The sequence below is a fragment of the Eutrigla gurnardus genome (assembly GCF_963514095.1).
Source record: "Eutrigla gurnardus genome assembly, chromosome: 3".
In the NCBI taxonomy this organism is placed as follows: Eukaryota; Metazoa; Chordata; class Actinopteri; order Perciformes; family Triglidae; genus Eutrigla; species Eutrigla gurnardus.
Genome location: NC_139917.1, coordinates 1,979,722 through 2,003,205, shown reverse-complemented (window position 1 = coordinate 2,003,205; position 23,484 = coordinate 1,979,722). Strand labels below are relative to the sequence as shown.

General features: G+C 44.6%; 1 protein-coding gene across 6 annotated transcripts in view; it reads right to left on the bottom strand.

The window, feature by feature from the left end:
- The window catches only part of sh3pxd2aa (SH3 and PX domains 2Aa), a 133,138-nt gene that overhangs the window by 40,781 nt on the left and 68,873 nt on the right, over nt 1-23,484 (bottom strand). For 2 of the 6 annotated variants that reach the window (XM_084004956.1, XM_084004957.1), the window contains exons 6-8: nt 16,340-16,365; nt 8,204-8,248; nt 2,575-2,703 (exon numbers count right to left, since the gene is read on the bottom strand). In XM_084004956.1, the coding sequence (XP_083861082.1) occupies nt 2,575-2,703; nt 8,204-8,248; nt 16,340-16,365 (200 nt within the window). Of the gene's footprint in view, nt 1-2,574; nt 2,704-8,203; nt 8,249-16,339; nt 16,523-23,484 lie in introns of those variants that run through there. The other 4 variants (XM_084004958.1, XM_084004959.1, XM_084004960.1 and 1 more) reach the window with 2 other exon arrangements.

Sequence of the window (23,484 nt, the reverse complement as noted above, 5' to 3'; positions counted from 1 at the left end):
ATAATAATTAAACAAGCCAATAAAAACATGCATCCTAACCTTCTAGTAGTAATTGTATCGCTCTGTTCACCCAATATAGTCTTCCGAGAGGGAACTCTGGATTAAAGTGCGATGTGACACAGGTCTCCTTAGTCCAACACACCATATAATTTAACTGGTCACATATGCAGATTTATTTTCTCCAGCTGGACATTCCTCTCTCCAGACGCTCTGTAGTTCCCATGTCCAATGAGGGACCAGAGGGAGAAACCCAGACGAGGCCCCTACTCCTCTCAGGGACGGTTCTGGCCTGTCCACCCCAACCCCTCTGTGATTCATAAATCTCACTTTACTAGAAAGCAGTTGCTAAATTGTAAGATACTTTTGCAAGGATACATAAACACAGAATCCCCACACACATGGCCATAACCACCCACACAAACGTATTTGGCACACACCAACCCCACGCCTCGCACACAGCTCATCATCCAACTGCTTCTCACTCTGACATCAGGTCGTCTTGACACCAACTGCAGTGAGACAGCTTAGTCTCGCCCTCCAGAGTCAATAACTTCCTACAGGGGCAACACAACAAAGCCTGATCCCATATGAGGTCAAGCCTGCAGACACTTTAAAACGGGTTGAAATGTTCTGTGTTGGAATGAGGAAGGCCGCATTAATGTACAGTATGGTACCATCTGTGCTCAATATGTGGAGGAAAGAATATCTGCATTTGAAGATAAAAGCAGGTAAAATATGGATATTTAAAAAAAGACATCAGGGTGCCACAGTGACACGTAGTGACTGGGATGTTAAAATAGAAAATAGGCTTTAATTAACAACTAGTCAGTGTGTCGGCATTGAAAACGTCAAAGGAAATGAGCACGCGCAGAACAGGAGGCTGCAGTAAAGCCCCTGAAGAGGGCAGGGCGATGTGGGATATTTTACTAGCTCTCAGATGTGTTTTTCTTGGCATAGCCTTCGAGTGATGTCATCATCGTCTTCATCATGGCTGTTGCTCCACTTCTTTGGCCCAGTAAATGACGACAGCACACACATCCACTTCTTGGGCAAAAGTTCCTCTGAGTTCAGAAGTTGCTGGTATTGCCGTGAGTGCTTTGATTTAATGTTACATGTTAACATTCAAAATGGAGCTTTGTGCTGGGTCTGGTGAGCAGATGCTGCCAGGCCAGATATCCACAAATGGGATCACAGAAGAAACAGACAGATCCGATTATATCAGCATTCACGAAACAAAACATCCAATGATGTTGACAGTTAACAGGAACATGTGACATTTCCAAACCCCACAAACAAAGCTGAGAGGTGAGCCTGAAATGAAGACATACATGTCCTTGAAGTCAATCGACTTCTTTCAGTGTTGGAGCAAAAACCACATCACAAAAGGAATCATTTCCCAAGCAACTTATTTTCGCCTTCAAAGCTTAATTCAACAATTATCTCATTTCTGCCGATGGGGGACAAACTGGAAAGGCACCAAACGCTATGTGATTCATACACAGAGGCGGCGGAGTGACAAGCTGGTTCGGAATAATCACTCAAAGATGTGCAACCAAGATATCTCCAAGAAAATTAACTTGCATGTGTAGATAGAGCAGAGAGAAGGACAGGCTCACAGTGTTCGTGCCAAACTTTCTGCTGAGTTCTCTGGAGTTGTGCAAGCTGCTGGTTGTGGAAAATCCCATCCAGCTCTGGGATCGCTAAACAGAGTTTTCACCGGGAAGCAAGGTGAAAAGTGAAGCGCAGCATCTCTTGGTGATGCAAATACTATTCAGCTGAGCCAAAAATTGCTGCTGTGGTTCGCTGCATACATGCAGGATGTTGCTCCTTCCACACAGCCCAGTCCCACAGCAGGTCTTGAAATAGTCACAAAATGCAGTCTACTGGTTTCGTGTATTGTCCCTGTTTCCCCCCTGTCGCTCAGCATGAAAACAATGAAAATGGAAAGTCAATTAGAATCCTTTTGTGTGTGGTGTAAGCATGAATTAAACACATCCATGTGAGCTAGTGACGTAGTATTACATATTGAGCGCAGGTGGTGGATGGGTCCAACAACACAGGACTTCCAACCATGTAGATATTATTATGTCCATGTACACAAATCAATAGATTTAAATGTCGTGACACTGTGTTGATCAACACTATTGTTGAGTTGCCCCCGTTTGCTCCCAGTTCAACCAATCAAACACCTCAGCTGTCATTGTTGGAAAGCTGGAAAAAAGACCGGACATTGTTGTTGCAAGGCAAGAGACTGGCCTCCAGCCTGAACACGGCTGGACTGCTGCCAGCCAAACTGCACCTCCAGGTGGTGCCAAGGCCCAGTGAGGAGAGCAGGAGACTGGGAGGAGAGGGGAGACTGGGGGAGAATGGGAGCGAGGCTGGAGTGGGGGACTCTTGCGGACAAAGGGGTTAGAAAAGGAGGGAGTCAAATCAAGAGAAGGGAGACAGAAAGATGCTGAGGGAGCATGCCTCTGTGATGTTTATGCTAGTGGTGTGTACTCAAACAGCAACAAGCATCCACACACACACACTCACACACACACACACACACAAGAAAAACAAGAATCCACTCACCGCTTTCGCTCTTCTCGATCACGTCCACCGTCTCGCCGGCCTTGAGGCTGATCTCCGAGTTCTCCTGCCTCTCGTAGTTGGCCACGGCCACGTACTGCTCCAGCACCATGGGCTCCGAGCTGTCAATCCCTGAAGGGAAGAAACAGGATGTCAGCCACCTGCCCGCCGTGGCGCCCCGAGATCGCCCCCTGCCACCAACTACAGCGCTGCCGCCGTGCACCCGGGACGCCGCCATCGGCCAACCCCCGCTCCCCGCTGCTCCCTAACCAATCACAACGAGAGCTCACGACTTGGCTGCATAGTCCCAAATGTCTGGCCATATAGCGGAGTTGATCCCCGGCCCACAGCAAAGCACTGAGGGGCATCGGAAGGAGTCACAACAAAAAGCTGGATGAAAACGTCTGCAGGGGCGGCATCGCAAACCTAAAGTAGATCCATGACCTGAACCAGACTTTAGGATCCAAGACAGAGGAGACGGAGGACTCAAACGAAAGAAGGACGTGGAGGAGCTGCTAATGCTTGGAAGGGGGAAGACTGGGGAGTGGAAGAATGGTGAAGTTTCCCTGTGGAAAATCAACAGTGCGGTTGAGAGGAAAGGCCTCCCTCCACTGCCTCTGGGAGCTAGCCGTTGGACGGCGAGTCGGGGGGCGGGGCACACACCAATCATGGTAGTCGGCACTGCTGGCCTTAAATAGAAACATATGAGTGGAGTAGGGGAGCAGGGAAGGAGGCTGGGTCCGTGTTTATGTGAAACAAAAGAAGAAAGCGTTGCAGTCGGGGTTAGGCCACTCCGTTTTCTCTCTCTCCGTGTTCTCTCTGATGTTTAACCTCTTCACTGCCAGCACTGATTTCATTACTGACTTCTGATCCAGACCTCTTCTCGCCTCGTTGGGCCACAGAGACATGACCCGCACATTATGCTTCACATCCTGTTGTGTTTTGTGTCATCGGTATCAGTAATGTGATCAGGAAGAGACAGAGCACAGAAATGTATCTTGTGGTCACATCTATGTTTTGATACTGTCCTACAATTTGTTAAATAACTTAAGAAATAACTAAATGTTTACATATATATAATACAAAACGCTGTGTTTTTAAAAATTCCATGATGATTCCAAGATGACTCTGATCAACATGCTGGGAATTAATTACTATAGAATAGATTTGTGTAGATTCCTCACATTCACCCTGATGTCTGCATGTGTTGCTGCTCGTAGTACTGTTGCATCTGTGATCCCGCTCTGTCACACACGCACACACACACATCAAAGATATAAAAAAGCCTTGTTTCACGCTGAAACGTAATCAAACACTTGTTTGTGACTGTGCAAGGAAATTAAGGATTTATTGTGGCAAATTGTCAGTTATTTGTGGGATTTCTTTTCTTCAGGTTATACATTTGATTTATTTGTAAACAGGACTGATCAGCGTACTGGTAAAGTTTGACAAGCAGGCAGTAGATGGCCAGTGTCGCCAGTGGAATAGGCCTGCCGTAGACTGTATATAAGAAGTGGACGTAGTCACTGTGACGGCACACACTCTTTTTTGGACTCCAGTTTGGGGACTCAACTTTGGCATTTTGGCCCTCTTGGTTTTTAGCTGACACCATCTTTGTTTTTGGCCGCCACCACCAAGTACAACCAAATGCTGAATAAGACAGTTTTAAGCAAACAAAATGTCACAACTAACTTTAGTGAAGGGGAAACCCACTATGAAAGGGTTAAAAAAAAAAAAGAAGTTAACATGGACAACTCCCAGTCTGGAAACTATCAACATGCAATTGCAGTCCATCCATCCATCCATCGTCTACCGCTTGTCCTGTATTCAGGGTCGTGGGGGGCTGGAACCGATCCCAGCTGACAGGTAACCCGTCCATCGCAGGGCGCAATTGCAGTCAACAACTAAAAATATAATTATGTACGTATGTAGCATTAATATTCCTTTTCCAGGTTTTTATACGTAGAAGTCTTTTAGATCAAAATGTATTGTCTTTATTTAGTAAAGATTTTTTTCTTTTTTTTTTGACATGACTTCAATACTTCAAGATTTTAGGGGCATGATGCATTTGGAGATACTTCCCAATAAGGAGAATATAGAGTTAACAAAGGGTTGAACAGAGGCTACATCTTCATGTCATCATCACACTGAAGAAAACCATCAACCTGCCTCTTTATGGCAACAACAGTGTTGATGAACAACTCCGGCAACATGGAGGACCTGCAGCGCTTTCAGACAACCCTGTCACAACTGAACTGCACTTTCTTACAATGACTACGAATGAAAAAAAGAAACGCAACAAAAGTACTTCTCAAAAGTACTTCTCAAAAGCGTTCTCCTGGTTTAGGCCCTGTGTCTGTGACCTGTCCACCATCAAGACCTCCTCCCGGACTCATTTCAAACAGTTTTTGATACATCAAGTGAAAATGCAGTTTTGTTGTGTGGGAACATACATTTTCGCCTGTTTTTGGTTGAGCAGAAAGGAAAGGAAGACGTAGACGGGGACAGACGACAGAGATCCTTACGAGTTGCCGTGTTAGCACTTGGCTAGCTGCTATCAGATATAAGCAGGAATGATAAGGAAGATGCCACATCAAGAGATAGCATTCATTATCATACATGAAGGGAAAAGGAATGTCAGCACCAGTAATGACATGAGACAGAAATTCCCGTGGAGTCTCTGATGAGCAGAAAGCACAAGCGCTGGCTAATTGGGAAGTAAGAAACAGACTTTGTCAGCAAATCTCTGCATCGTCCCACTTAATGAATTCTCTGCTGCTAGCCTCCGTGTCAGGAATTTTATTGGAAGAGTTAAGCTGCGTGTACATTTAAAGAATGTATCTTCACTGTCGCTAGGGATGTCCCGATCCAGCTTTTTGCACTTCCGATCCGATACCGATATTGTAGCTTTTAGTATCGGCCGATACCGATACCGGCCGATCCAAGCATGTATTAAAGATTAAAGATGCCGGTTGATGGAAATGATCCAAAATTAGGGGCTGGAAAAATATGTCTGGAAAATGATGAGCATCACATTAATAGCTACAGATACTGTAAAACACTACAACGACATGAGTGCATATATTGTCTTATTTTATCAAGTAAAATATAATTTATAGGTTTACTCAACAGCCTAATAGTTCATAGAAATTCAGGTAGAAATAGGTTAACTCAGAGTTCCACATCTTATCAAAAACAATCCTCCCCCCACAGGGAGTCCCTTGCTTTGCATTCACACTGCTCCAGCCCAAACGGGCTTTAGCCCGTACACACGTCATCACATCCTAATACTACACACAATATGGCTTGATGTTGTTTTGAAGGAGTGCATATATTTATCGACAACACTCGACCTGCATCAGCGCATGTGCGCACGAGCGGATCTGTGCGAGCAGGCAGCGGAAGCCGGTCCGGTTCCGGTACCGGTCCGGTTCCGCTCACACCACGAGTCTGAAGAGTGCAACAGCTTATCAAAATACAGTGTCAACTCCGTGTTTTCAAAGTAGAAAGCGGCATCGTGGTGGTTTAACGAGGCGGAACGGCATCAGAACAACATCAAGCGCGTAAAGTTCACGAAGGAGAACGTAGCGGGAGCGCGCGGCGAGGATTGTTGTGGCTGCGCGTCTTGCGGAGCAAGTCTGCTGTGCTGCGCAGAGGCGCTCCTAATGTAAATGTTTATTGATTCATGAATGAATTGATAGGTGGCTTATTTTTGGCGTATTGATTTTATGGCCTGTACAATGGTAGGGGAAACACTGGACATGCACACAAGTCCGTCTTGTTGTTGTTTAGTGGATGCTGGACAGGTCGCGAGGTGTGCGCTAGGTGTGCTGGAAAACGCGGACCGGATTTTGGGGAAAAACGGAATAAAACTGGAATGGATTACCTACATCGGTGCGCTGGAAAACACGGACCGGAGTTTAAAAAAAAAACTGGATCGGGAGTCCGGATCGGGATTTTCCCGTGCAGGCCGATCCGATATCGATATGCATTTTTTGCTAATATCGGCGGCCGATCCGATCCAAATATCGGATCGGGACATCCCTAACTGTCGCCTTGTAATATGTTGCAGTACTCTCATGTATTAAAGGAGAATTAAAAGTAGGCTAAAGCTTTTTCACAGTAGTTAAAACACAATTAGGGATCTCTACATGTCGCTACTCAAACAGGCAAACCTTGCTTCCCCACTGGTCTGCTGCATATTCATCTCTGTCTTCTTTAGAAAAGGAACATATTGTGAACGTAAGGAGCCTACAGTATGTGGAGCGAGCAATCAAAGTCAGTCTGAGGTCATAAAGCAGCACAGATCCAGCTATTTAACACATTGGTGACACCCATTGGTTTGTGGACTACGGTTTTGAAGCCTCAAGTTTGGCATTTGACCGTCACCATCTTGGAATTTTTGCAACCAGTGAAGGAAGTGACCATATTTGGGCAGTGGACGAGCGTTCTGATGAACACAAGAAGCAGAGTGAAACCCCGAGCAGCATCCTTACTGGATCTGGATCCATCTGGATTCCAGTGTGAAGCTGTTAACATTCATAATTCAAGCTCAACTTTACAGATAAGTGTTAAAGTCATCTTAGTAGCTAACTGCATTTGTGGTGTGGTAGCAATAGTAGCGACGCTGAGGTCGAAATCTGTCGGTCACAGCGTAGCCCAGCCCTAAAGCATCCCCGGCTTTCTGGTCTGTTGGACTCTAAATGGACCATAATGTACTAAATGAACATCATGCTGGATTGAAGAAGACTTGAAACTAGAGATTGAGACCATAAACTCATGTTTACAATGTTTACTGAGATAATATATCAAGTGAGAAGTAGGACCATTTTCTCAAGCTTCCATGCAATTTAGACTTCTTTTTGCAACAAAGTCGACCCCTGATGACCAGTAGAGAGAATGCAGGTGTAAGGGACTTCAGGATTGGCTTCACTTTAAAAAAACAGATGTTACGGCCGGATTTAAATGCTTTTTCCTGTTGAAAGGTGACCATGCATGGTTGATAAATAGACCTCTTACATTCTGCCTTCAATATTCCAGGACTTGTTTTTGCACGAGATGTCTTGCTGGAGCGGTTTTGTTCAAGTTCGATACAATCCATTTTTGTTTTGTTGTTCCTAACTGGTCCTGACACTGATGGCTCTCATGGAAGAAAAAAAACACATCTGCGTCTTTCTCCAAGAATCCCTCAATTAAAGTTAAATGTCTCAAAGAACATTGGTAAAACAGCCAATATGTTATATTGGGGGGGGGGGGGGTTAGTGACAGTTATGATTCCCCCCCCAGACTCATCGTGCCATACACCCAAAGTGGAATGAGGCCACAGCACATGGCAGTGATCCACGGCCATGTTGCAGACGAATGTATAGAACCAGACTCGAGACCTCGTTTCAGTCTGAGGCGACTTGAGGTTTGGTTCTGGCCCCCTGGCACTGAGCCCACCAGGCCTGCAGAGATTGATGGACAGACTGCAGAGAAACAGAGGCTGAATCCAAGCAGACAGGTGGAAGAGAGGCTGATGATAGCGCATGCAAAGCAGATGTCAAGAGAGGTGCGAGAAGAAATAAAGTGATGCAGCCGGCATGTCGCTCTCATGCATATTCAACACGTTGACATAGACACACAAGGCTACCTGAGGCCTCTTTCCTCGGGCTGTCTGTAAAGCCGTACATCCATACTGCAGACGGAGAGAAGGAAGGAGAGAAGCACAGAGAGATTATTCAGTTGGACAGCATGCAGAAGCAACAGTATGGCAAAGCACACCTTTATTACAACACCAAATATGAAGAGGCAGAGATCAACCAGATCCGAATGCTGGGAATGATGCACAGAGTCGTGGCCTGTGTTTCCTTTACTTGCACTTAGATGCACTTTACTCTCTACAGCGTGAACAAAGTGTTGGTACTGTATATTATGAACACCCTCAACTAAACTTTAGACGTTTGCTCCACAGTTTCCATCATCTACCTTCCCTCCGTCTCAGCTTAACTCTCTTCATTTCTTCCATCCCTCTATCTGGACCTCCTGGAATGTCTGAGATGGGCGTCAGCCACTTCTACAGTCATTCCTGACTTCCCAACCCCCTTTCTTCAAAACAACAGGAACCAGGAAATGAAACGCCATGCATCAGAGAAGACAGGGACAGACGAGGTGGTGATCAGCAGATAGAGCTACCCTGGTATATATCTCAAGGGAGCTTGATATTGGACAAAAATAATATTTTTGTCCTTGAAGTGAGCCAGCAGAGAGGTGATGTCCCCTTATTTCAGAAAAAAATATGTTCACTAGTCAACGGCCAGAGACAAATCCTGTTTTGTTCCCGTTTGTCTATTTAAAAGATAACTTTACACGTCAAGAAAGTCACATTTTGTTGTCTAACTGTTGAAGTATTAGACTGTGAAAATGCATAATTAAAAAGACGACACACCTAAAAGTTACTCACACTTACAACAGGTCTCTCTGTGTGTTGGGTACCAGGATGTAACGTTACTCACACTAACAACAGGTCTCTCTGTGTGTTGGGTACCAGGATGTAACGTTACTCACACTAACAACAGGTCTCTCTGTGTGTTGGGTACCAGGATGTAACGTTACTATAACAACAGGTCTCTCTGTGTGTTGGGTACCAGGATGTAACGTTACTATAACAACAGGTCTCTCTGTGTGTTGGGTACCAGGATGTAACTCTACTATAACAACAGGTCTCTCTGTGTGTTGGGTACCAGGATTTAACGTTACTCACACTTACAACAGGTCTCTCTGTGTGTTGGGTACCAGGATGTAACGTTACTCACACTAACAACAGGTCTCTCTGTGTGTTGGGTACCAGGATGTAACGTTACTCACACTTACAACAGGTCTCTCTGTGTGTTGGGTACCAGGATGTAACGTTACTCACACTAACAACAGGTTTGCTTGTTCTTAATCTTCCTGGCTGATAAAAAGAGTCGCTGGATAACACACTTAACTACGATGACTAATGATACGATGACAAACTGAGACTTTCTGACCTTGAAAAATCAGAAACACATATGTGTAATCCATCCATCCATTTTCTACCGCTTATCCTGTATTCAGGGTCACGGGGGGGCTGGAGCCGATCCCAGCTGTCATTGGGCGATGGCAGGGTACATCTGGACAGGACGCCAGTCTATCAGAGGGCTAACATGTAGAGACAAACAACCATTCACACTCACATTCACACCTACGGGCAATTTTAGAGTAATTAATTAACCTATCCCCATCCTGCATGTCTTTGGACTGTGGGAGGAAGCCAGAGAACCCAGAGAGAACCCACGCTTACACGGGGAGAACATGCAAACTCCACACAGAAGGAGCCCGGGCCCGACCCGGGAATCGAACCCGCGACCCTCTTGCTGTGAGGCAACAGTGCTACCCACTACACCACTGTGCAGCCCATATGTGTAATCCCTGATATTCAATTCAAAGAGGACCAAAAAGTATGTTTCTCGTTGTTGACAACCGTACATAGTTTTTCTGAAAAACCACCTTGAATTATAGAAGTTTAGTGTTTATGTAATCTTAAACGTAATCTGCATTGGTAGCATTGTAGTGAGGATAGGGAGGCAGTGGTAGCGAAATGTCAATCACAAGGTAGCCCCGCCCCCTGTTCTGTTGGACTCTAAATGGACCATAATGTACTAAATGAACATCATGCTGGATTGAAGAAGACTTGAAACTAGAGATTGAGACCATAAACTCATGTTTACAATGTTTACTGTGATAATACATCAGGAGAGATGTAGGACCATTTTCTCATAGACTTCTATGTATTCAGACTTCTTTTTGCAACCAGAGGAGTCGCCCCCCTGATGGCCAGAGAATGCAAGTTTAAGACACTTCAGCCTTGGCATCACTTTTCTAGAACCAGAGGTTCTTGGTTGGCTTGGAATGTCGGCGAACTGTCAGCCACTAATCCAGCACCATCATAAAACACAACACAGAGACGCTTGGCTATCACGACCATCAGTGCCAAAGAGTTTTAACATCATGAACTGTAGATAGTCAGGAGAAAGAGACGAAGGACCTCCGTTAAACGTACAAATACAGACAGTCAAACAGAGATGAAACAGTCAAAACCCATGGAAAGTCTTCAAAATGTAATCTAGGTTTCTTAATAGGTGGCTCCAACTCATATTTTGAAGAGTCGTATACCTTCTCTCTGTAAACTTACATGAGATAATCCAAATCCCCGTTCGCTACCCCTGGAGCCTCAGGAGCTTTGCTGGATTGATGTTTGGCCCCAGAGGGAGGGATCCAGGCTGGTCCCAGGTCAGCCAGGGTCAAACCCCGCTCACTAACGCCCTACTGTGATTACTACCCACCGACTGCTCCCGGGGTAGTGCTCAACATCTGATTGATATTAACTCCATGCTAACCCGCTCCCCCTCTGTACAAACACACACACACATAAAGACAGATGCTTAATTCCTTTCAGGTTTGGCTGATGACGCCACAAACCAGCAGAGCCTGCAGTGTTTTCTCTGTCTCTTTGCTGCTGTGGTTAATATTCCTTGAATTCTGACCCCAAACGTCTCCATTACTCTGCAACTGAGGGCCAATGGATGGTGAAAAATGGAATATGTCCTTCTTATAGGTCTGGAGTGTGGGGGTTTATTAGCCATCCATCCTGTTTTTCTGCCAAGAAGATTGTGTTCCTGTTGCTGACATCCTCATCAGTGAAGTGTCTGTTGCATAATTAAGTGTCCAGATGATCTTTCAGCAGCTTTAGAGACCACAGAAACCTTGAAGATACATTCCCTGGTTGTGTCATAATCATAGGCTGTGTATGGGAAGTGGACGTAGTTGTGGTGACGTCACCCACTGGACTACACTTTTGAAGCCTTGAGTTCAGCATTTTGGCCGTCGCTTTCTTGGAATTCTGTCCAGCAGAGCGGCACCCTTACTGGATCTGGATCTCTCAACAAAGTTATCTGTAAACTTTACTTTGAATTATAGAAGCTAAGTGTTTATGTAATCTTAAACGTAATCTGCACTGGTAGCGTTTTAGTGACAATAGGGAGGCAGTGGTAGCAACCTGTCAATCACAAGGTAGCCCCGCCCTAAAGCATCCCCTGTTTCTGGTCTGGTGGACTCTAAATGGACCATCATGTACTAAATGAACATCATGCTGGATTGAAGAAGACTTGAAACTAGAGATTGAGACATAAACTCATGATTACAATGTTTACTGAGATAATAAGTTGACGCTTGGTTCTAACGCACCCAAATCTCATAGTGACATTCCTGTGTTGGGTCTTTTTGTAGTCTAGTTCTTTATTCTAGCCCTATAAAGACTACTCATACAGTCAGATGACTTCTTTTGTCAGTCCCAAACTTCTGCTCTTTTGATAACTGCTGCTATATCGATTCACCATGTTGGATGGAGAAGTTCCTTTTCTCTTTCACTGAAAGCTCCAGATGAAAATGTTTCATCTGGATGGAGATCAGCAGCATGTCCTCACTGTGCTCCTGTGTCTTGTCTCCAAAAACTAGCGAGATTTTGAACCTTAAGAATAGGTTGTCACATGACAGGCCACATATGTCTCTTCTTCCTGTGCTCACCGATGTTCAACCGTGAAGAGTGTCCGGTGGAGAGAGAGAAAGAGTGTGTGACTGTGTTACGGCTTTGAATGTAGCATGTGTGTAGTGTGTGCAGTTTATTTGTCGGTGAATAAATGCTACAACTCGACACAAGCGAAGTTCCTGTCTTGTTGTCAGCCAGCTGATAATGAAAGTGAAGGGATTTAGCCCTGAAGTTAGCAAAACTCTCAGGAGCACTTAAGGTGGACTGGCCTTTAAGGGGGACAGCACTATTCTCCATTCAGTGATAAGCTCCTCTGTGTCTCTTTACTTTTTTTATCTGTAATATTTATTTTAACTGTGTAACTGATAACAGGTTCAACAGTTATTTATTAATATCTATACTGCAAACTCTGCTCTGTTTGAATCGGAAAAACAAAAGTTGAATGTTTTTAAAGTTATTGTTAGAGCTGTAATATTAACTCCTTATATCAGTACTCGGTATCTGAAATGTAAGTACTTGTACTTATGGTACATCCCTAATCAATACTCACTTTACTTTAATAGGCTTTACAGGAGCCGAATCAACAAACGGCCTGTCCCCATGAAGACCAGACGTCCTCATGTCCATGAAATCTCAGCCACTGTGCCACGTAAACAAACATGCATCGGTCTGGCAGTCTCAACCCCGTGGCCTCTGCAGCACCCAACAGTCCAACCCTCCCCCGCTCCCTCTCCGCCTGGCCCTCACGGAGGAGTACGAGCTCCATCTACACTCTGCAGGGAGAAGGGCGGCTGCAGAGCTCACTCGAGCTGAGATGAATCAGTGTTTCTTTGGGGAATCACCGAAAATAACCCCTCAAATTCTTTTGGATTATTAAGATGAAATGATTCAAGATGTTTCAAACTGCACTTTCAAAACTGTTTTGGTTCCTCAGCTGTGCCTGTGCTTTCTATCGCCACACCTGATTGGACAGCAATCAGCAGCATGGGACACAACTCGAGCTGGTGTGCCTCGTGCATAAAAGCCTGAGCAGCACAAGTCATTTGTTGGCGGATCTCCTCTCAGATCTTTGTGTCTTTTGGTTTCTTTCCCTCAACATCATGCACACACTCCTGACACTCCTGACTCATTCTGACTTACTGTTGGGTTAATACATCCCTTTATTTGCTAAGTAAGATTTAGAGCTGGGATGATATGAGAATTTCATGTCACATTTATCCTGGACAAAACAATTGGGACTCACGATATGGTTCCGTCTCCAGTCTGATCTGGACCAACATCTGATAGGTTCCTGGTTTGTTTACATGATGCAATGCTTCCTGTTGGGACACGGTGTCTCTCTGTGGACGAGGTCTCTGACATCATACGATGGTCGTTGTTATTCCTAATGTTACATTTAACGTTTCATTCATGAACGTGACGTTATGACTCCCATCATGCGGTGCGTTAAGTGGCAGACAGCCGGTTACTTAAACACTCAGAACACTGTAGTTTTATTCTCACTGGAATAAATTCTAATTTTTAATGAATTATACAACAATAAGAAAACATTGCAACCATCCATCCATCCATCCATCCACCCATCCATCCATCCACCCATCCATCCATCCATCCATCCATCCATCCATCCACCCATCCATCCATCCACCCATCCATCCATCCACCCATCCATCCATCCATCCATCCACCCATCCATCCATCCATCCATCCATCCATCCATCCATCCATCGATCCATCCATCCACCCATCCATCCATCCATCCATCCATCCATCCACCCACCCATCCATCCATCCATCCATCCATCCACCCATCCATCCATCCATCCATCCATCCATCCACCCATCCATCCATCCATCCATCCACCCATCCATCCATCCATCCATCCACCCATCCATCCATCCATCCATCCATCCACCCATCCATCCATCCATCTATCCATCGATCCATCCATCCACCCATCCACCCATCCATCCATCCATCCATCCATCCATCCATCCATTGTCTACCACTTATCCTGTATTCAGGGTAGCGGGGGGGCTGGAGCCGATCCCAGCTGTCATTGGGCGAAGGCAGGGTACACCTGGACAGGACGCCAGTCTATCACAGACATTGCAACTTTTTTTGCAATTTTCACTTGTGGCTACAATTAAGTGTGAAACTAAACATATCACAACATGCATCGCAATTTTAAAAAAATAAATAAAAAGCTGCTGTGAAATCAGGCATTTTAATCCGCAAAAAAAGCCTGGAGGGACCACCTCGTTGTCACACGTTGTGTCTCAATGGTTTGCGTGTTACGAAACAACACAGAGGTGTTGGGGGGAGTTACATAGCTGGTGTTAAACAGCAGCGTATCCAACCGCCCAGCACCGTGCAGTGTCTCCGGCTACAGTGCAGGTTGCCAGAGAGGGTTGGTGAATGGGTTTTGGTATGGATCTCTTTACATGCACAATAGCGCCAACCTTGGCAACCTCATGACAAGACCAGAAATAGATCCAATCACATAACTATGTTCACATGAAACAGATGATGTGCGAGGTGTTAACGAGGTGCTGCTGGACATATCTGGGGTTGTGGTGCAAACTTGTATTTCAGGTCACTCGAACATGTTGACATGCTTACGTGATAGTTTGAAGTATGGTGTTTTGTATTGGTGCTAAAGTACTTTTTTCTATAAACTTGTGTGCAGGCCTTTTCTTGTTCTCTTCAACACAGGAACTACTTTTTGCAGAATACTTATTCCCAAATGCTCCCTCATGATGTTTCCATTCCCCAAAAACAACCTTGAAGCGACTTAAATATTAAGATGAGGAACTCTTAGCTTCTGAAATCAGATTCTCCCTCAACCACAGCGCTATTTCCTGTGTTTTCTCCTCAATAATTCAGAAGTGGTGTGATTGATATTTCCTCTCCTATAGCCGCAAACGCACAGTTCCAAGATGCTTGTATTAGTGACTCACATGCACTGGTGCTTTTGTTAAGCGGCTCTTCTGCAGCTAATACCCTCTAAGAGCCATACATTTAAGATGGCTAATGAATGGATGAATTTGTCTGTGCCACTGAACTCACATGTTGGCTACAAACTGGGACAGGTTCAGGTCCATGTTTGGAGCAAGGACGTTTTACCGCTGTGTTGACTTCTGAAGGCTTTCTTCACAATACTGAATTATTAACAATATGTAACATGCGTCTCGGCCGGGCGATGCAGAAAATCAAAATCACTGTTATTGATATTATATTATTTTTTCATTTTTTTGATAAACCATCAGCAGTAATGTGGATATAGTGACTAACGGGCCGATGATGCAAAGTGGTATGGCCTACGATACAGCAGGCGCCTGGCGTTTGCTCCTCTGTTGTGCTCATCATGTATTTCTAGCAGTTTTTTGAAGTGTAAAAGTTATATCAATATCAAACTTGCAGCAGTTAGCCAATTAAATGGAGTGAGAGGCAGGATTTACAACGACACGGTAGATGTTGTAGGAACAGACGATCGCAAATTCAGACTAAATGGTTGGTATTCATGTTTGTTTTTTTAAATAAGATGAACTACATATTTTTGTTGTGATCACAAAACCGCAACAAGAGCTCCACGTCTGCTTGAATCCACATTTGATTGCCCGGTTGATCACCCTACTGTCTCATCAGGTGTCTTTGGGGAGTTTTTGAAGCCTGTTGCGACGCAGATCGATGCGATCGGGCCATCAAATCAGTCTGATCAGGGAATGTGATCAGTGTGATCAGATCAGTGTGATCAGGGGATCGGGACATCAGATCACTTTACAGTAATGCAGCCTTTATAACCAGGAAAACATTTCAGCAGGATAACGACAGACGACATCTCGTCTCATATAACGATATTGACATATACGCACATGCAAAATAACTTCAGCTGAAGACAACCTTTCAAGCGTGCCAGCTGCAACATCAGAGAATAACCGTCTGTCAAGGAAACATACGTTGAGGGCGTTCCAGAGAACACGGAGGCGTCCTGAGAGGAGAGGACGCTTGCCAGCTGTTTGAACACACCCCAAAACACAGTCCACGGCATGTCGGTGTGCTGCGAACGCACCGCACGCTGACATCACATGGATAACAGAGGAGTTGCAGAGAGAGCTAGCGAGTCATGCAGCATCCCCCCCCCCCCCCCCCAACAGGGAATCAGAGCAACAAGCTGGAAGAGAGGACGAGCCGTAAGGGAAGAAAAACAGGTGACTTACCCGACTTGCGCTTGGAGCCATAGTCCCTGAGGGAGAAGCAACACAAGAGGGACATGGTTAGTGACGGCAGGCGTCGCTGGGTCAACAATGAAGCACGCGGTCACGCATACGGACCGGACCGCCACTAAAACACATGCATGCATCCAGCTTTGGCACACTAACAACCGCATGTGTTTGAGGATGGAGAGAGGGAGGAATGACTTTGGCCAGCTGCCTGTCCTCCCTGCAACAGACACAAATTAGTCATGTGACTCCAGAGCGGCACCACCATCCTCTCCCTCCCTTCCTCCCTCCCTGTTTGCCCTGTCAGAGAAGAAGACGACCCCTCCCTTCATTTAGAAGAATCTGTTTAAGATGCCTTGCTTAATGGACTCTAATCGGATTAAGCCACAAGGCTAAGCTGTAGATGGGGGTGCCACAGGGCTGTGTGTGAGGTATCTGCCCTTGTCAAATGGGACTTCCAGCGTGGCAATTGAGTGGGGAAAAAAAGTTACAAAAGACGGCGCTATTTATAGAAAGGCAGAGCTGACGATCTGAACATGGCCACTCCCCCTTCTCCCTCTGTTCCCTCCCATCTTCCCCTCCTTTTGTGCTACTTGGAACCAAAGTTTATTTCATGACTATGTCACAGACTGCTGTGAGACTGAAGACTTGTTCAATTCGGTTTTCCTGAACTTAATATTCATTCTGTTGCCTTGATGTTTTGCTACCGAAGCCTGATGTTGGTTTTCTCACACCATGTTGGCCTTAAAGGAGTCACTCAGCATGGAACCAATGCCAACAGAAGGTTAACTGGGATCCTTTTTCATGGTGGACGCACATAAGAAATGTATCCTCTACGAGTATGCAGGCATCACAGATATGACGTTTTTGTATTGAATATTCTTTTTTTTTATTGAAAAACAATGAAATTATCTTAAATAAAAAATGATCATAGATCACAAAGGTTGTGTCCGAGATCACTCATTCACTCATCTCTACTCACGATCCAGGGTGTTCCATGTAGAGGACTATAGAGGACTATGTAGAGGACTATAGAGGACTATAGAGGACTATGTAGAGGACTATAGTGGACTATAGAGGACTATGTAGAAGACTATGTAGAGGACTATAGAGGACTATGTAGTGGACTATGTAGAAGACTATGTAGAGGACTATAGAGGACTATGTAGAGGACTATGTAGAAGACTATGTAGAGGACTATAGAGGACTATGTAGAAGACTATGTAGAGGACTATAGAGGAATATGTAGTGGACTATGTAGAAGACTATGTAGAGGACTATAGAGGACTATGTAGAGGACTATGTAGTGGACTATGTAGAGGACTATGTAGTGGACTATGTAGAGGACTATAGAGGACTATGTAGTGGACTATGTAGAGGACTATGTAGAGGACTATGTAGTGGACTATGTAGAGGACTATGTAGTGGACTATGTAGTGGAACATGTAGAGGACTATGTAGAAGACTATAAAGGAGTATGTAGAGGACTATGTAGAGGACTATATAGGAGTATGTAGAGGACTATGTAGTGGACTATGTAGAGGACTACAGAGGACTATGTAGAAGACTATGTAGAGGACTATGTAGTGGACTATGTAGTGGAACATGTAGAGGACTATGTAGAAGACTATATAGGAGTATGTAGAGGACTATGTAGAGGACTATATAGGAGTATGTAGAGGACTATGTAGTGGACTATGTAGAGGACTACAGAGGACTATGTAGAAGACTATGTAGAGGACTATGTAAAGGACTTTGTAGAGGACTATGTAGTGGACTATGTAGAGGACTATAGAGGAGTATGTAGAGGACTATGTAGTGGACTATGTAGAGGACTATGTAGTGGAACATGTAGAGGACTATGTAGAAGACTATATAGGAGTATGTAGAGGACTATGTAGTGGACTATGTAGAGGACTATGTAGTGGACTATAGAGGACTATAGAGGACTATGTAGAGGACTATAGTGGACTATAGAGGACTATGTAGAAGACTATGTAGAGGACTATAGAGGACTATGTAGAGGACTATAGAGGACTATAGAGGACTATGTAGAGGACTATAGTGGACTATAGAGGACTATGTAGAAGACTATGTAGAGGACTATAGAGGACTATGTAGTGGACTATGTAGAAGACTATGTAGAGGACTATAGAGGACTATGTAGAGGACTATGTAGAAGACTATGTAGAGGACTATAGAGGACTATGTAGAAGACTATGTAGAGGACTATAGAGGAATATGTAGTGGACTATGTAGAAGACTATGTAGAGGACTATAGAGGACTATGTAGAGGACTATGTAGTGGACTATGTAGAGGACTATGTAGTGGACTATGTAGAGGACTATAGAGGACTATGTAGTGGACTATGTAGAGGACTATGTAGAGGACTATGTAGTGGACTATGTAGAGGACTATGTAGTGGACTATGTAGTGGAACATGTAGAGGACTATGTAGAAGACTATAAAGGAGTATGTAGAGGACTATGTAGAGGACTATATAGGAGTATGTAGAGGACTATGTAGTGGACTATGTAGAGGACTACAGAGGACTATGTAGAAGACTATGTAGAGGACTATGTAGTGGACTATGTAGTGGAACATGTAGAGGACTATGTAGAAGACTATATAGGAGTATGTAGAGGACTATGTAGAGGACTATATAGGAGTATGTAGAGGACTATGTAGTGGACTATGTAGAGGACTACAGAGGACTATGTAGAAGACTATGTAGAGGACTATGTAAAGGACTTTGTAGAGGACTATGTAGTGGACTATGTAGAGGACTATATAGGAGTATGTAGAGGACTATGTAGTGGACTATGTAGAGGACTATGTAGTGGAACATGTAGAGGAACATGTAGAGGACTATGTAGAAGACTATATAGGAGTATGTAGAGGACTATGTAGAGGACTATATAGGACTACGTAGAGGACTATGTAGTGGACTATGTAGAGGACTATGTAGAGGACTATGTAGTGGACTATGTAGAGGACTATGTAGTGGACTATGTAGAGGACTTCTGTTTCTAGTGAACTATGTACTCCTGCATGTCAGGTGTACAGGTATGGTTGTGAGGTGAGTAGGTGTACGTACTGGTGTGGTTGGTAAGTCAGAGAAAGTGTGGCCACCACAGACACTGTGTGGTATTCACTATCAGCTCATGGTGGATGGGGGAGGTTGACCCTGCTGGCCCTCGTGAAAGCACCCGTCTCATTAATCAGGGACTTCTTGTCTCGTCAGGTGCAGAGCAAATAGGCCCTCCAGATTATGCTGCAGTGCCACTGCTTGGGGCAGCGTGTTGCCCTCTCACTGCAGGAGGTTAATGAAAACCTCCTCTTCCTCCTGCTGCGACCGCATCCGAGCTAATAAAGAGACACCGGCGAGCGCTCTGTCCGCCGTGCACACAGACGCACACAGAGACGCGAGTGCTCTACACCAAAGGCAGAAACACGAGCGGCACTATGCGTGTCCTCGCTTGCCTCCTTCCTCCGTCCCGGTCTGACCTGATGTATCTGTGTCTTTGTGGCCAGATGAATGAAGCCTTTATCCTCACATCTCCACCGCCGTCCCTGTTTTGTTCGCCATCAGAATATGCTTCATTGTCACCAAAGTGGGACACGGAGAGAGCAGGGCTTGACCCCTCGCCGCACCCTGTCCGCCTCAAACCGCGCAGGATAACGGATAATATTCAAGTCAGGAGCGTCTGCGTGTTTCTCGGTGGAGTGTATGCTGCGGACAGCTTCTGAGTTGGCAGGCTGATGCAAAGATGTTTGCCCTTTCCCTCGAGGCCCGCCGCAGTGCCATTAAAGAGTCTGGTGCCCTCTGTTCGGGGATGTTTTACATTTCCCGGGAACGTTAACTGCCGTGCTCACATTTTATACGCCCAGTACTCGTCTCAATCTTTCACTTGTTTCAATCAAATGCATCGGGCACATCTGATTTCTTTCCTAAGTAAGTGTAGCAAGAGGAAAACTGCAAAAAAAAAAAAAAAAATGCAAAGTCACATGAGAGGTGATAGTCAGGAACAAATCCGCTGCTACTTGTTGTTCAATTGGATAAAGAAAAATGAAAATGTATTCATTTTCCGAATCAGCTTCATTTGCCCAAGTATGCACGCGCACGCACACACACACACACACACACACACACACACACACAAATTTGACTCCATCTTTCACAGAAATAGAAATAAAAACAGAAAGAGAGTATGACATCAAGGCTTCTGCCATCTTGGATAGATTTTCACTCTATTTACCATTCTTTTTTTTTTCTTTCAGCGGTATATACATGGCACACATCTGGTCCAAATCCACTAACAAACTACAGAGGTAGTTTTTCTATGCGTGGTGGATGCCCGCTGGGCTAATTGAACAAGCTAACGGTAAAGGATCTACACAGCTGCGAGACAGGACAATAGTTGTAGGTGTGGGACCTGGAAACGGCTGCTTGTCAGGCAGCGAGGAGGTGAGGACAGGGGCCAATGAAGGACTTCTCTTGGCTGGAGAACAGCAGCAGAATGAAAAGTACTTTGCTGTAGCTAACTCCAGAGAGCCTGTTAAGCTGTTCATGCTGTGAATATGTTTGAAAGGTAAATAGGACCTCGGCGCTCTATAAACATGTCCCAGTCTCTGGTCCGACTGAAGACGTCACTCAGCCAGCGGGTGAAGGCTATGACCGAAGCTGTGCTGTTTGAATCTCGGGGGTTGATGGTTCTCGATGGAACGATCCGATGTGGCCACATCATGTGTGATTTTGCTGCAGTTATTGAAAACAGGTCAAAATAGAGGTTGGCTTGTGTCGTGGTAGTTAGCATTAAGCATTCCAAGCATCTAGTGATGGGCTTTTAATTGCATCATTACAATTGATACTGTAACTTGGCATGGGATGATGAAATGTCACGTCATGATTATTCTGGCCAAAATAATTGCGATTCACGATATATTCCTGATAATCAGGATAGTTGGGAAACAAATATTTTTACACACCCTTTTTTTGGTGAACATCCTTTTTAGTGAAGATCAAGTAAATAATCTTAAATAAGAAGATCATAAATCATAAGCTCTCTCTGCGTAGTAAAATGATAAATACACTTTTGAAATATATATTTGTGTCCTGTATTTTTTTCCTTCAAATTCAACCACTATAACAAGCTAGCAAAGCTGTTGTGGCGATATTTACAACTATCCTGATAACGTAAATTCACCACAATAAAATAATTGATCAAATTATTATTATTGATTATTTTTATCATGATCTGTGATGAAATCCTATATTGTCCCATCAGCATTCACAGAGGGCTTTAAAAGAACGTGCTTGCATGACACACAAACTTAAAGGTTGAGAAGATGATTCTATTCAGAAACACATTCTGTTGTTATTATTTGAAATCCTCCTAACATACCAATAGCCATGAATACATTAAATGCTCTGACATTTTTAAAAATATCATCTGTGGCCGTGGCAGGACTATAAAAATCCCTGTCCAATTCAAAAAAGTCAGGCTAGAGAAAATGACTCGACAGCCTTCCTGCCTGTCAATGCTTACTTCCTGATTGCGTGCACTCTGACGATCTCGCGCACTGGTTTGGCGTTCTGGGGGCGTGGCTTTGAGCAGAGGTCTGAACTAATGGGGCGGGGCTTTGTCGGTTCATCGATGCGTTCAAAGTTAAAATCTCTGTGTTTTTCTCTGCCTTTAAACCAGTACAACACCTCGGGAGGCAAACATCAGTCAATGCACTAGCCTAGTGCAGTAGCTTGTTAGCGTAACATTTAACTTTACATCAGGACATCAGCTGGCTCTTTCTGGCTGTATGTTTAGTGGTTTGGTTTTGGAGGCATCTGCAAAGCATTAGGCCACAAAGGAGGGGCAGAGAGAAACACAGGGTCCAGACTCTATCCAGTGATCCGAGTCCTTGACGCTGAACTCAATCTTCCTAGGAGGGCCAAGCAACCAGCTCTGCCTGCCAGCTTTTTCACTGCATCTCCTGGAGGTATGGAGCGCGGAGGCAAGAAGTGAAAGGTGACTTTCTGCACGGTGGAGAAAAGGCTGTTCTACATGGCTGGCTGAATACCATGTTTTTTTTTTTTTGCAGAAGCGACCGGGATCATACAATGTTTAATGACGCTTCCAGTCTGAATAAACAAACCGAGTTTCCAAGTCTTGCTGCCGGTGGAATTAAAAAAATGTTCATGCTCTCATCAATATGATCCAGATCAAGATCTGTTTAGGCCTTATAGGTCATTCTGAAAAAGATTTTTGACTTTGAACTCATCGGCGTAACGAAACATCCTGCCAGCTTCGTTCAGACCTCTGTTGAAAGCCGCGCCCCCCAGAATGCGTGAACACGCACTACCCTTACTACAACACGAAAGATCACTCGAGGAGCACAACATCGCTAGCTGACATTCACAAGTAAGGAAACACCTAACATTATCTTAATAAACGTAAACAACTAACATGGCTGTTGTTGCTAGGCATATATGTCGAGCTAGCATGTTAGTATTAGGAAATGTAATTGAAAAGGATGTTACGATGCAGCAACTTATTGCTGGATAGTTAGTAACAGCTGGCGATGCTAACCACTAAATCAGGCAATGCTAAGATAGCAATAAGGTTAGCAATACTACACAGCTAACGTTTGTTTTTAGTTTTATTTATAAACTTGTGCATGGATCAAATGGCCCTGTGTGTGAGTTTGCCCTAAGGCTAGTTTGAAACTCTTTATGGTGACAGAAGATAACATGCACTATTCACGCACAAACACATACAATTAAAGCATTCTGCACTAGTTGACCAACGTGTGTGTGTGTGTGTGTGTGTCTATGTCTGTCAGACATAGTATAGAACGGTATGTGACCAAACACTCTGGCACACATTTGGTCTCACTCTGCATCACATACTGACATTTGGTCACAGACTTTCACCGACTACGGCACCATGAAGCGTCCGTGCACGTTGCATCAGTTCCAGTTCAAACTCTTGGACACCGACAACCAACCAAAACACATGAGCGAGTCTGGTGAGGCAGCCCATGTGGCGCAAGGGTCAGCTCAGTGGTCAGCTGACTACACACTTGTAAGTGAAGGGATTTTGTGGCAGTTTGTGCATGACAGAGCATGTGTGTTCATCTATCGAGC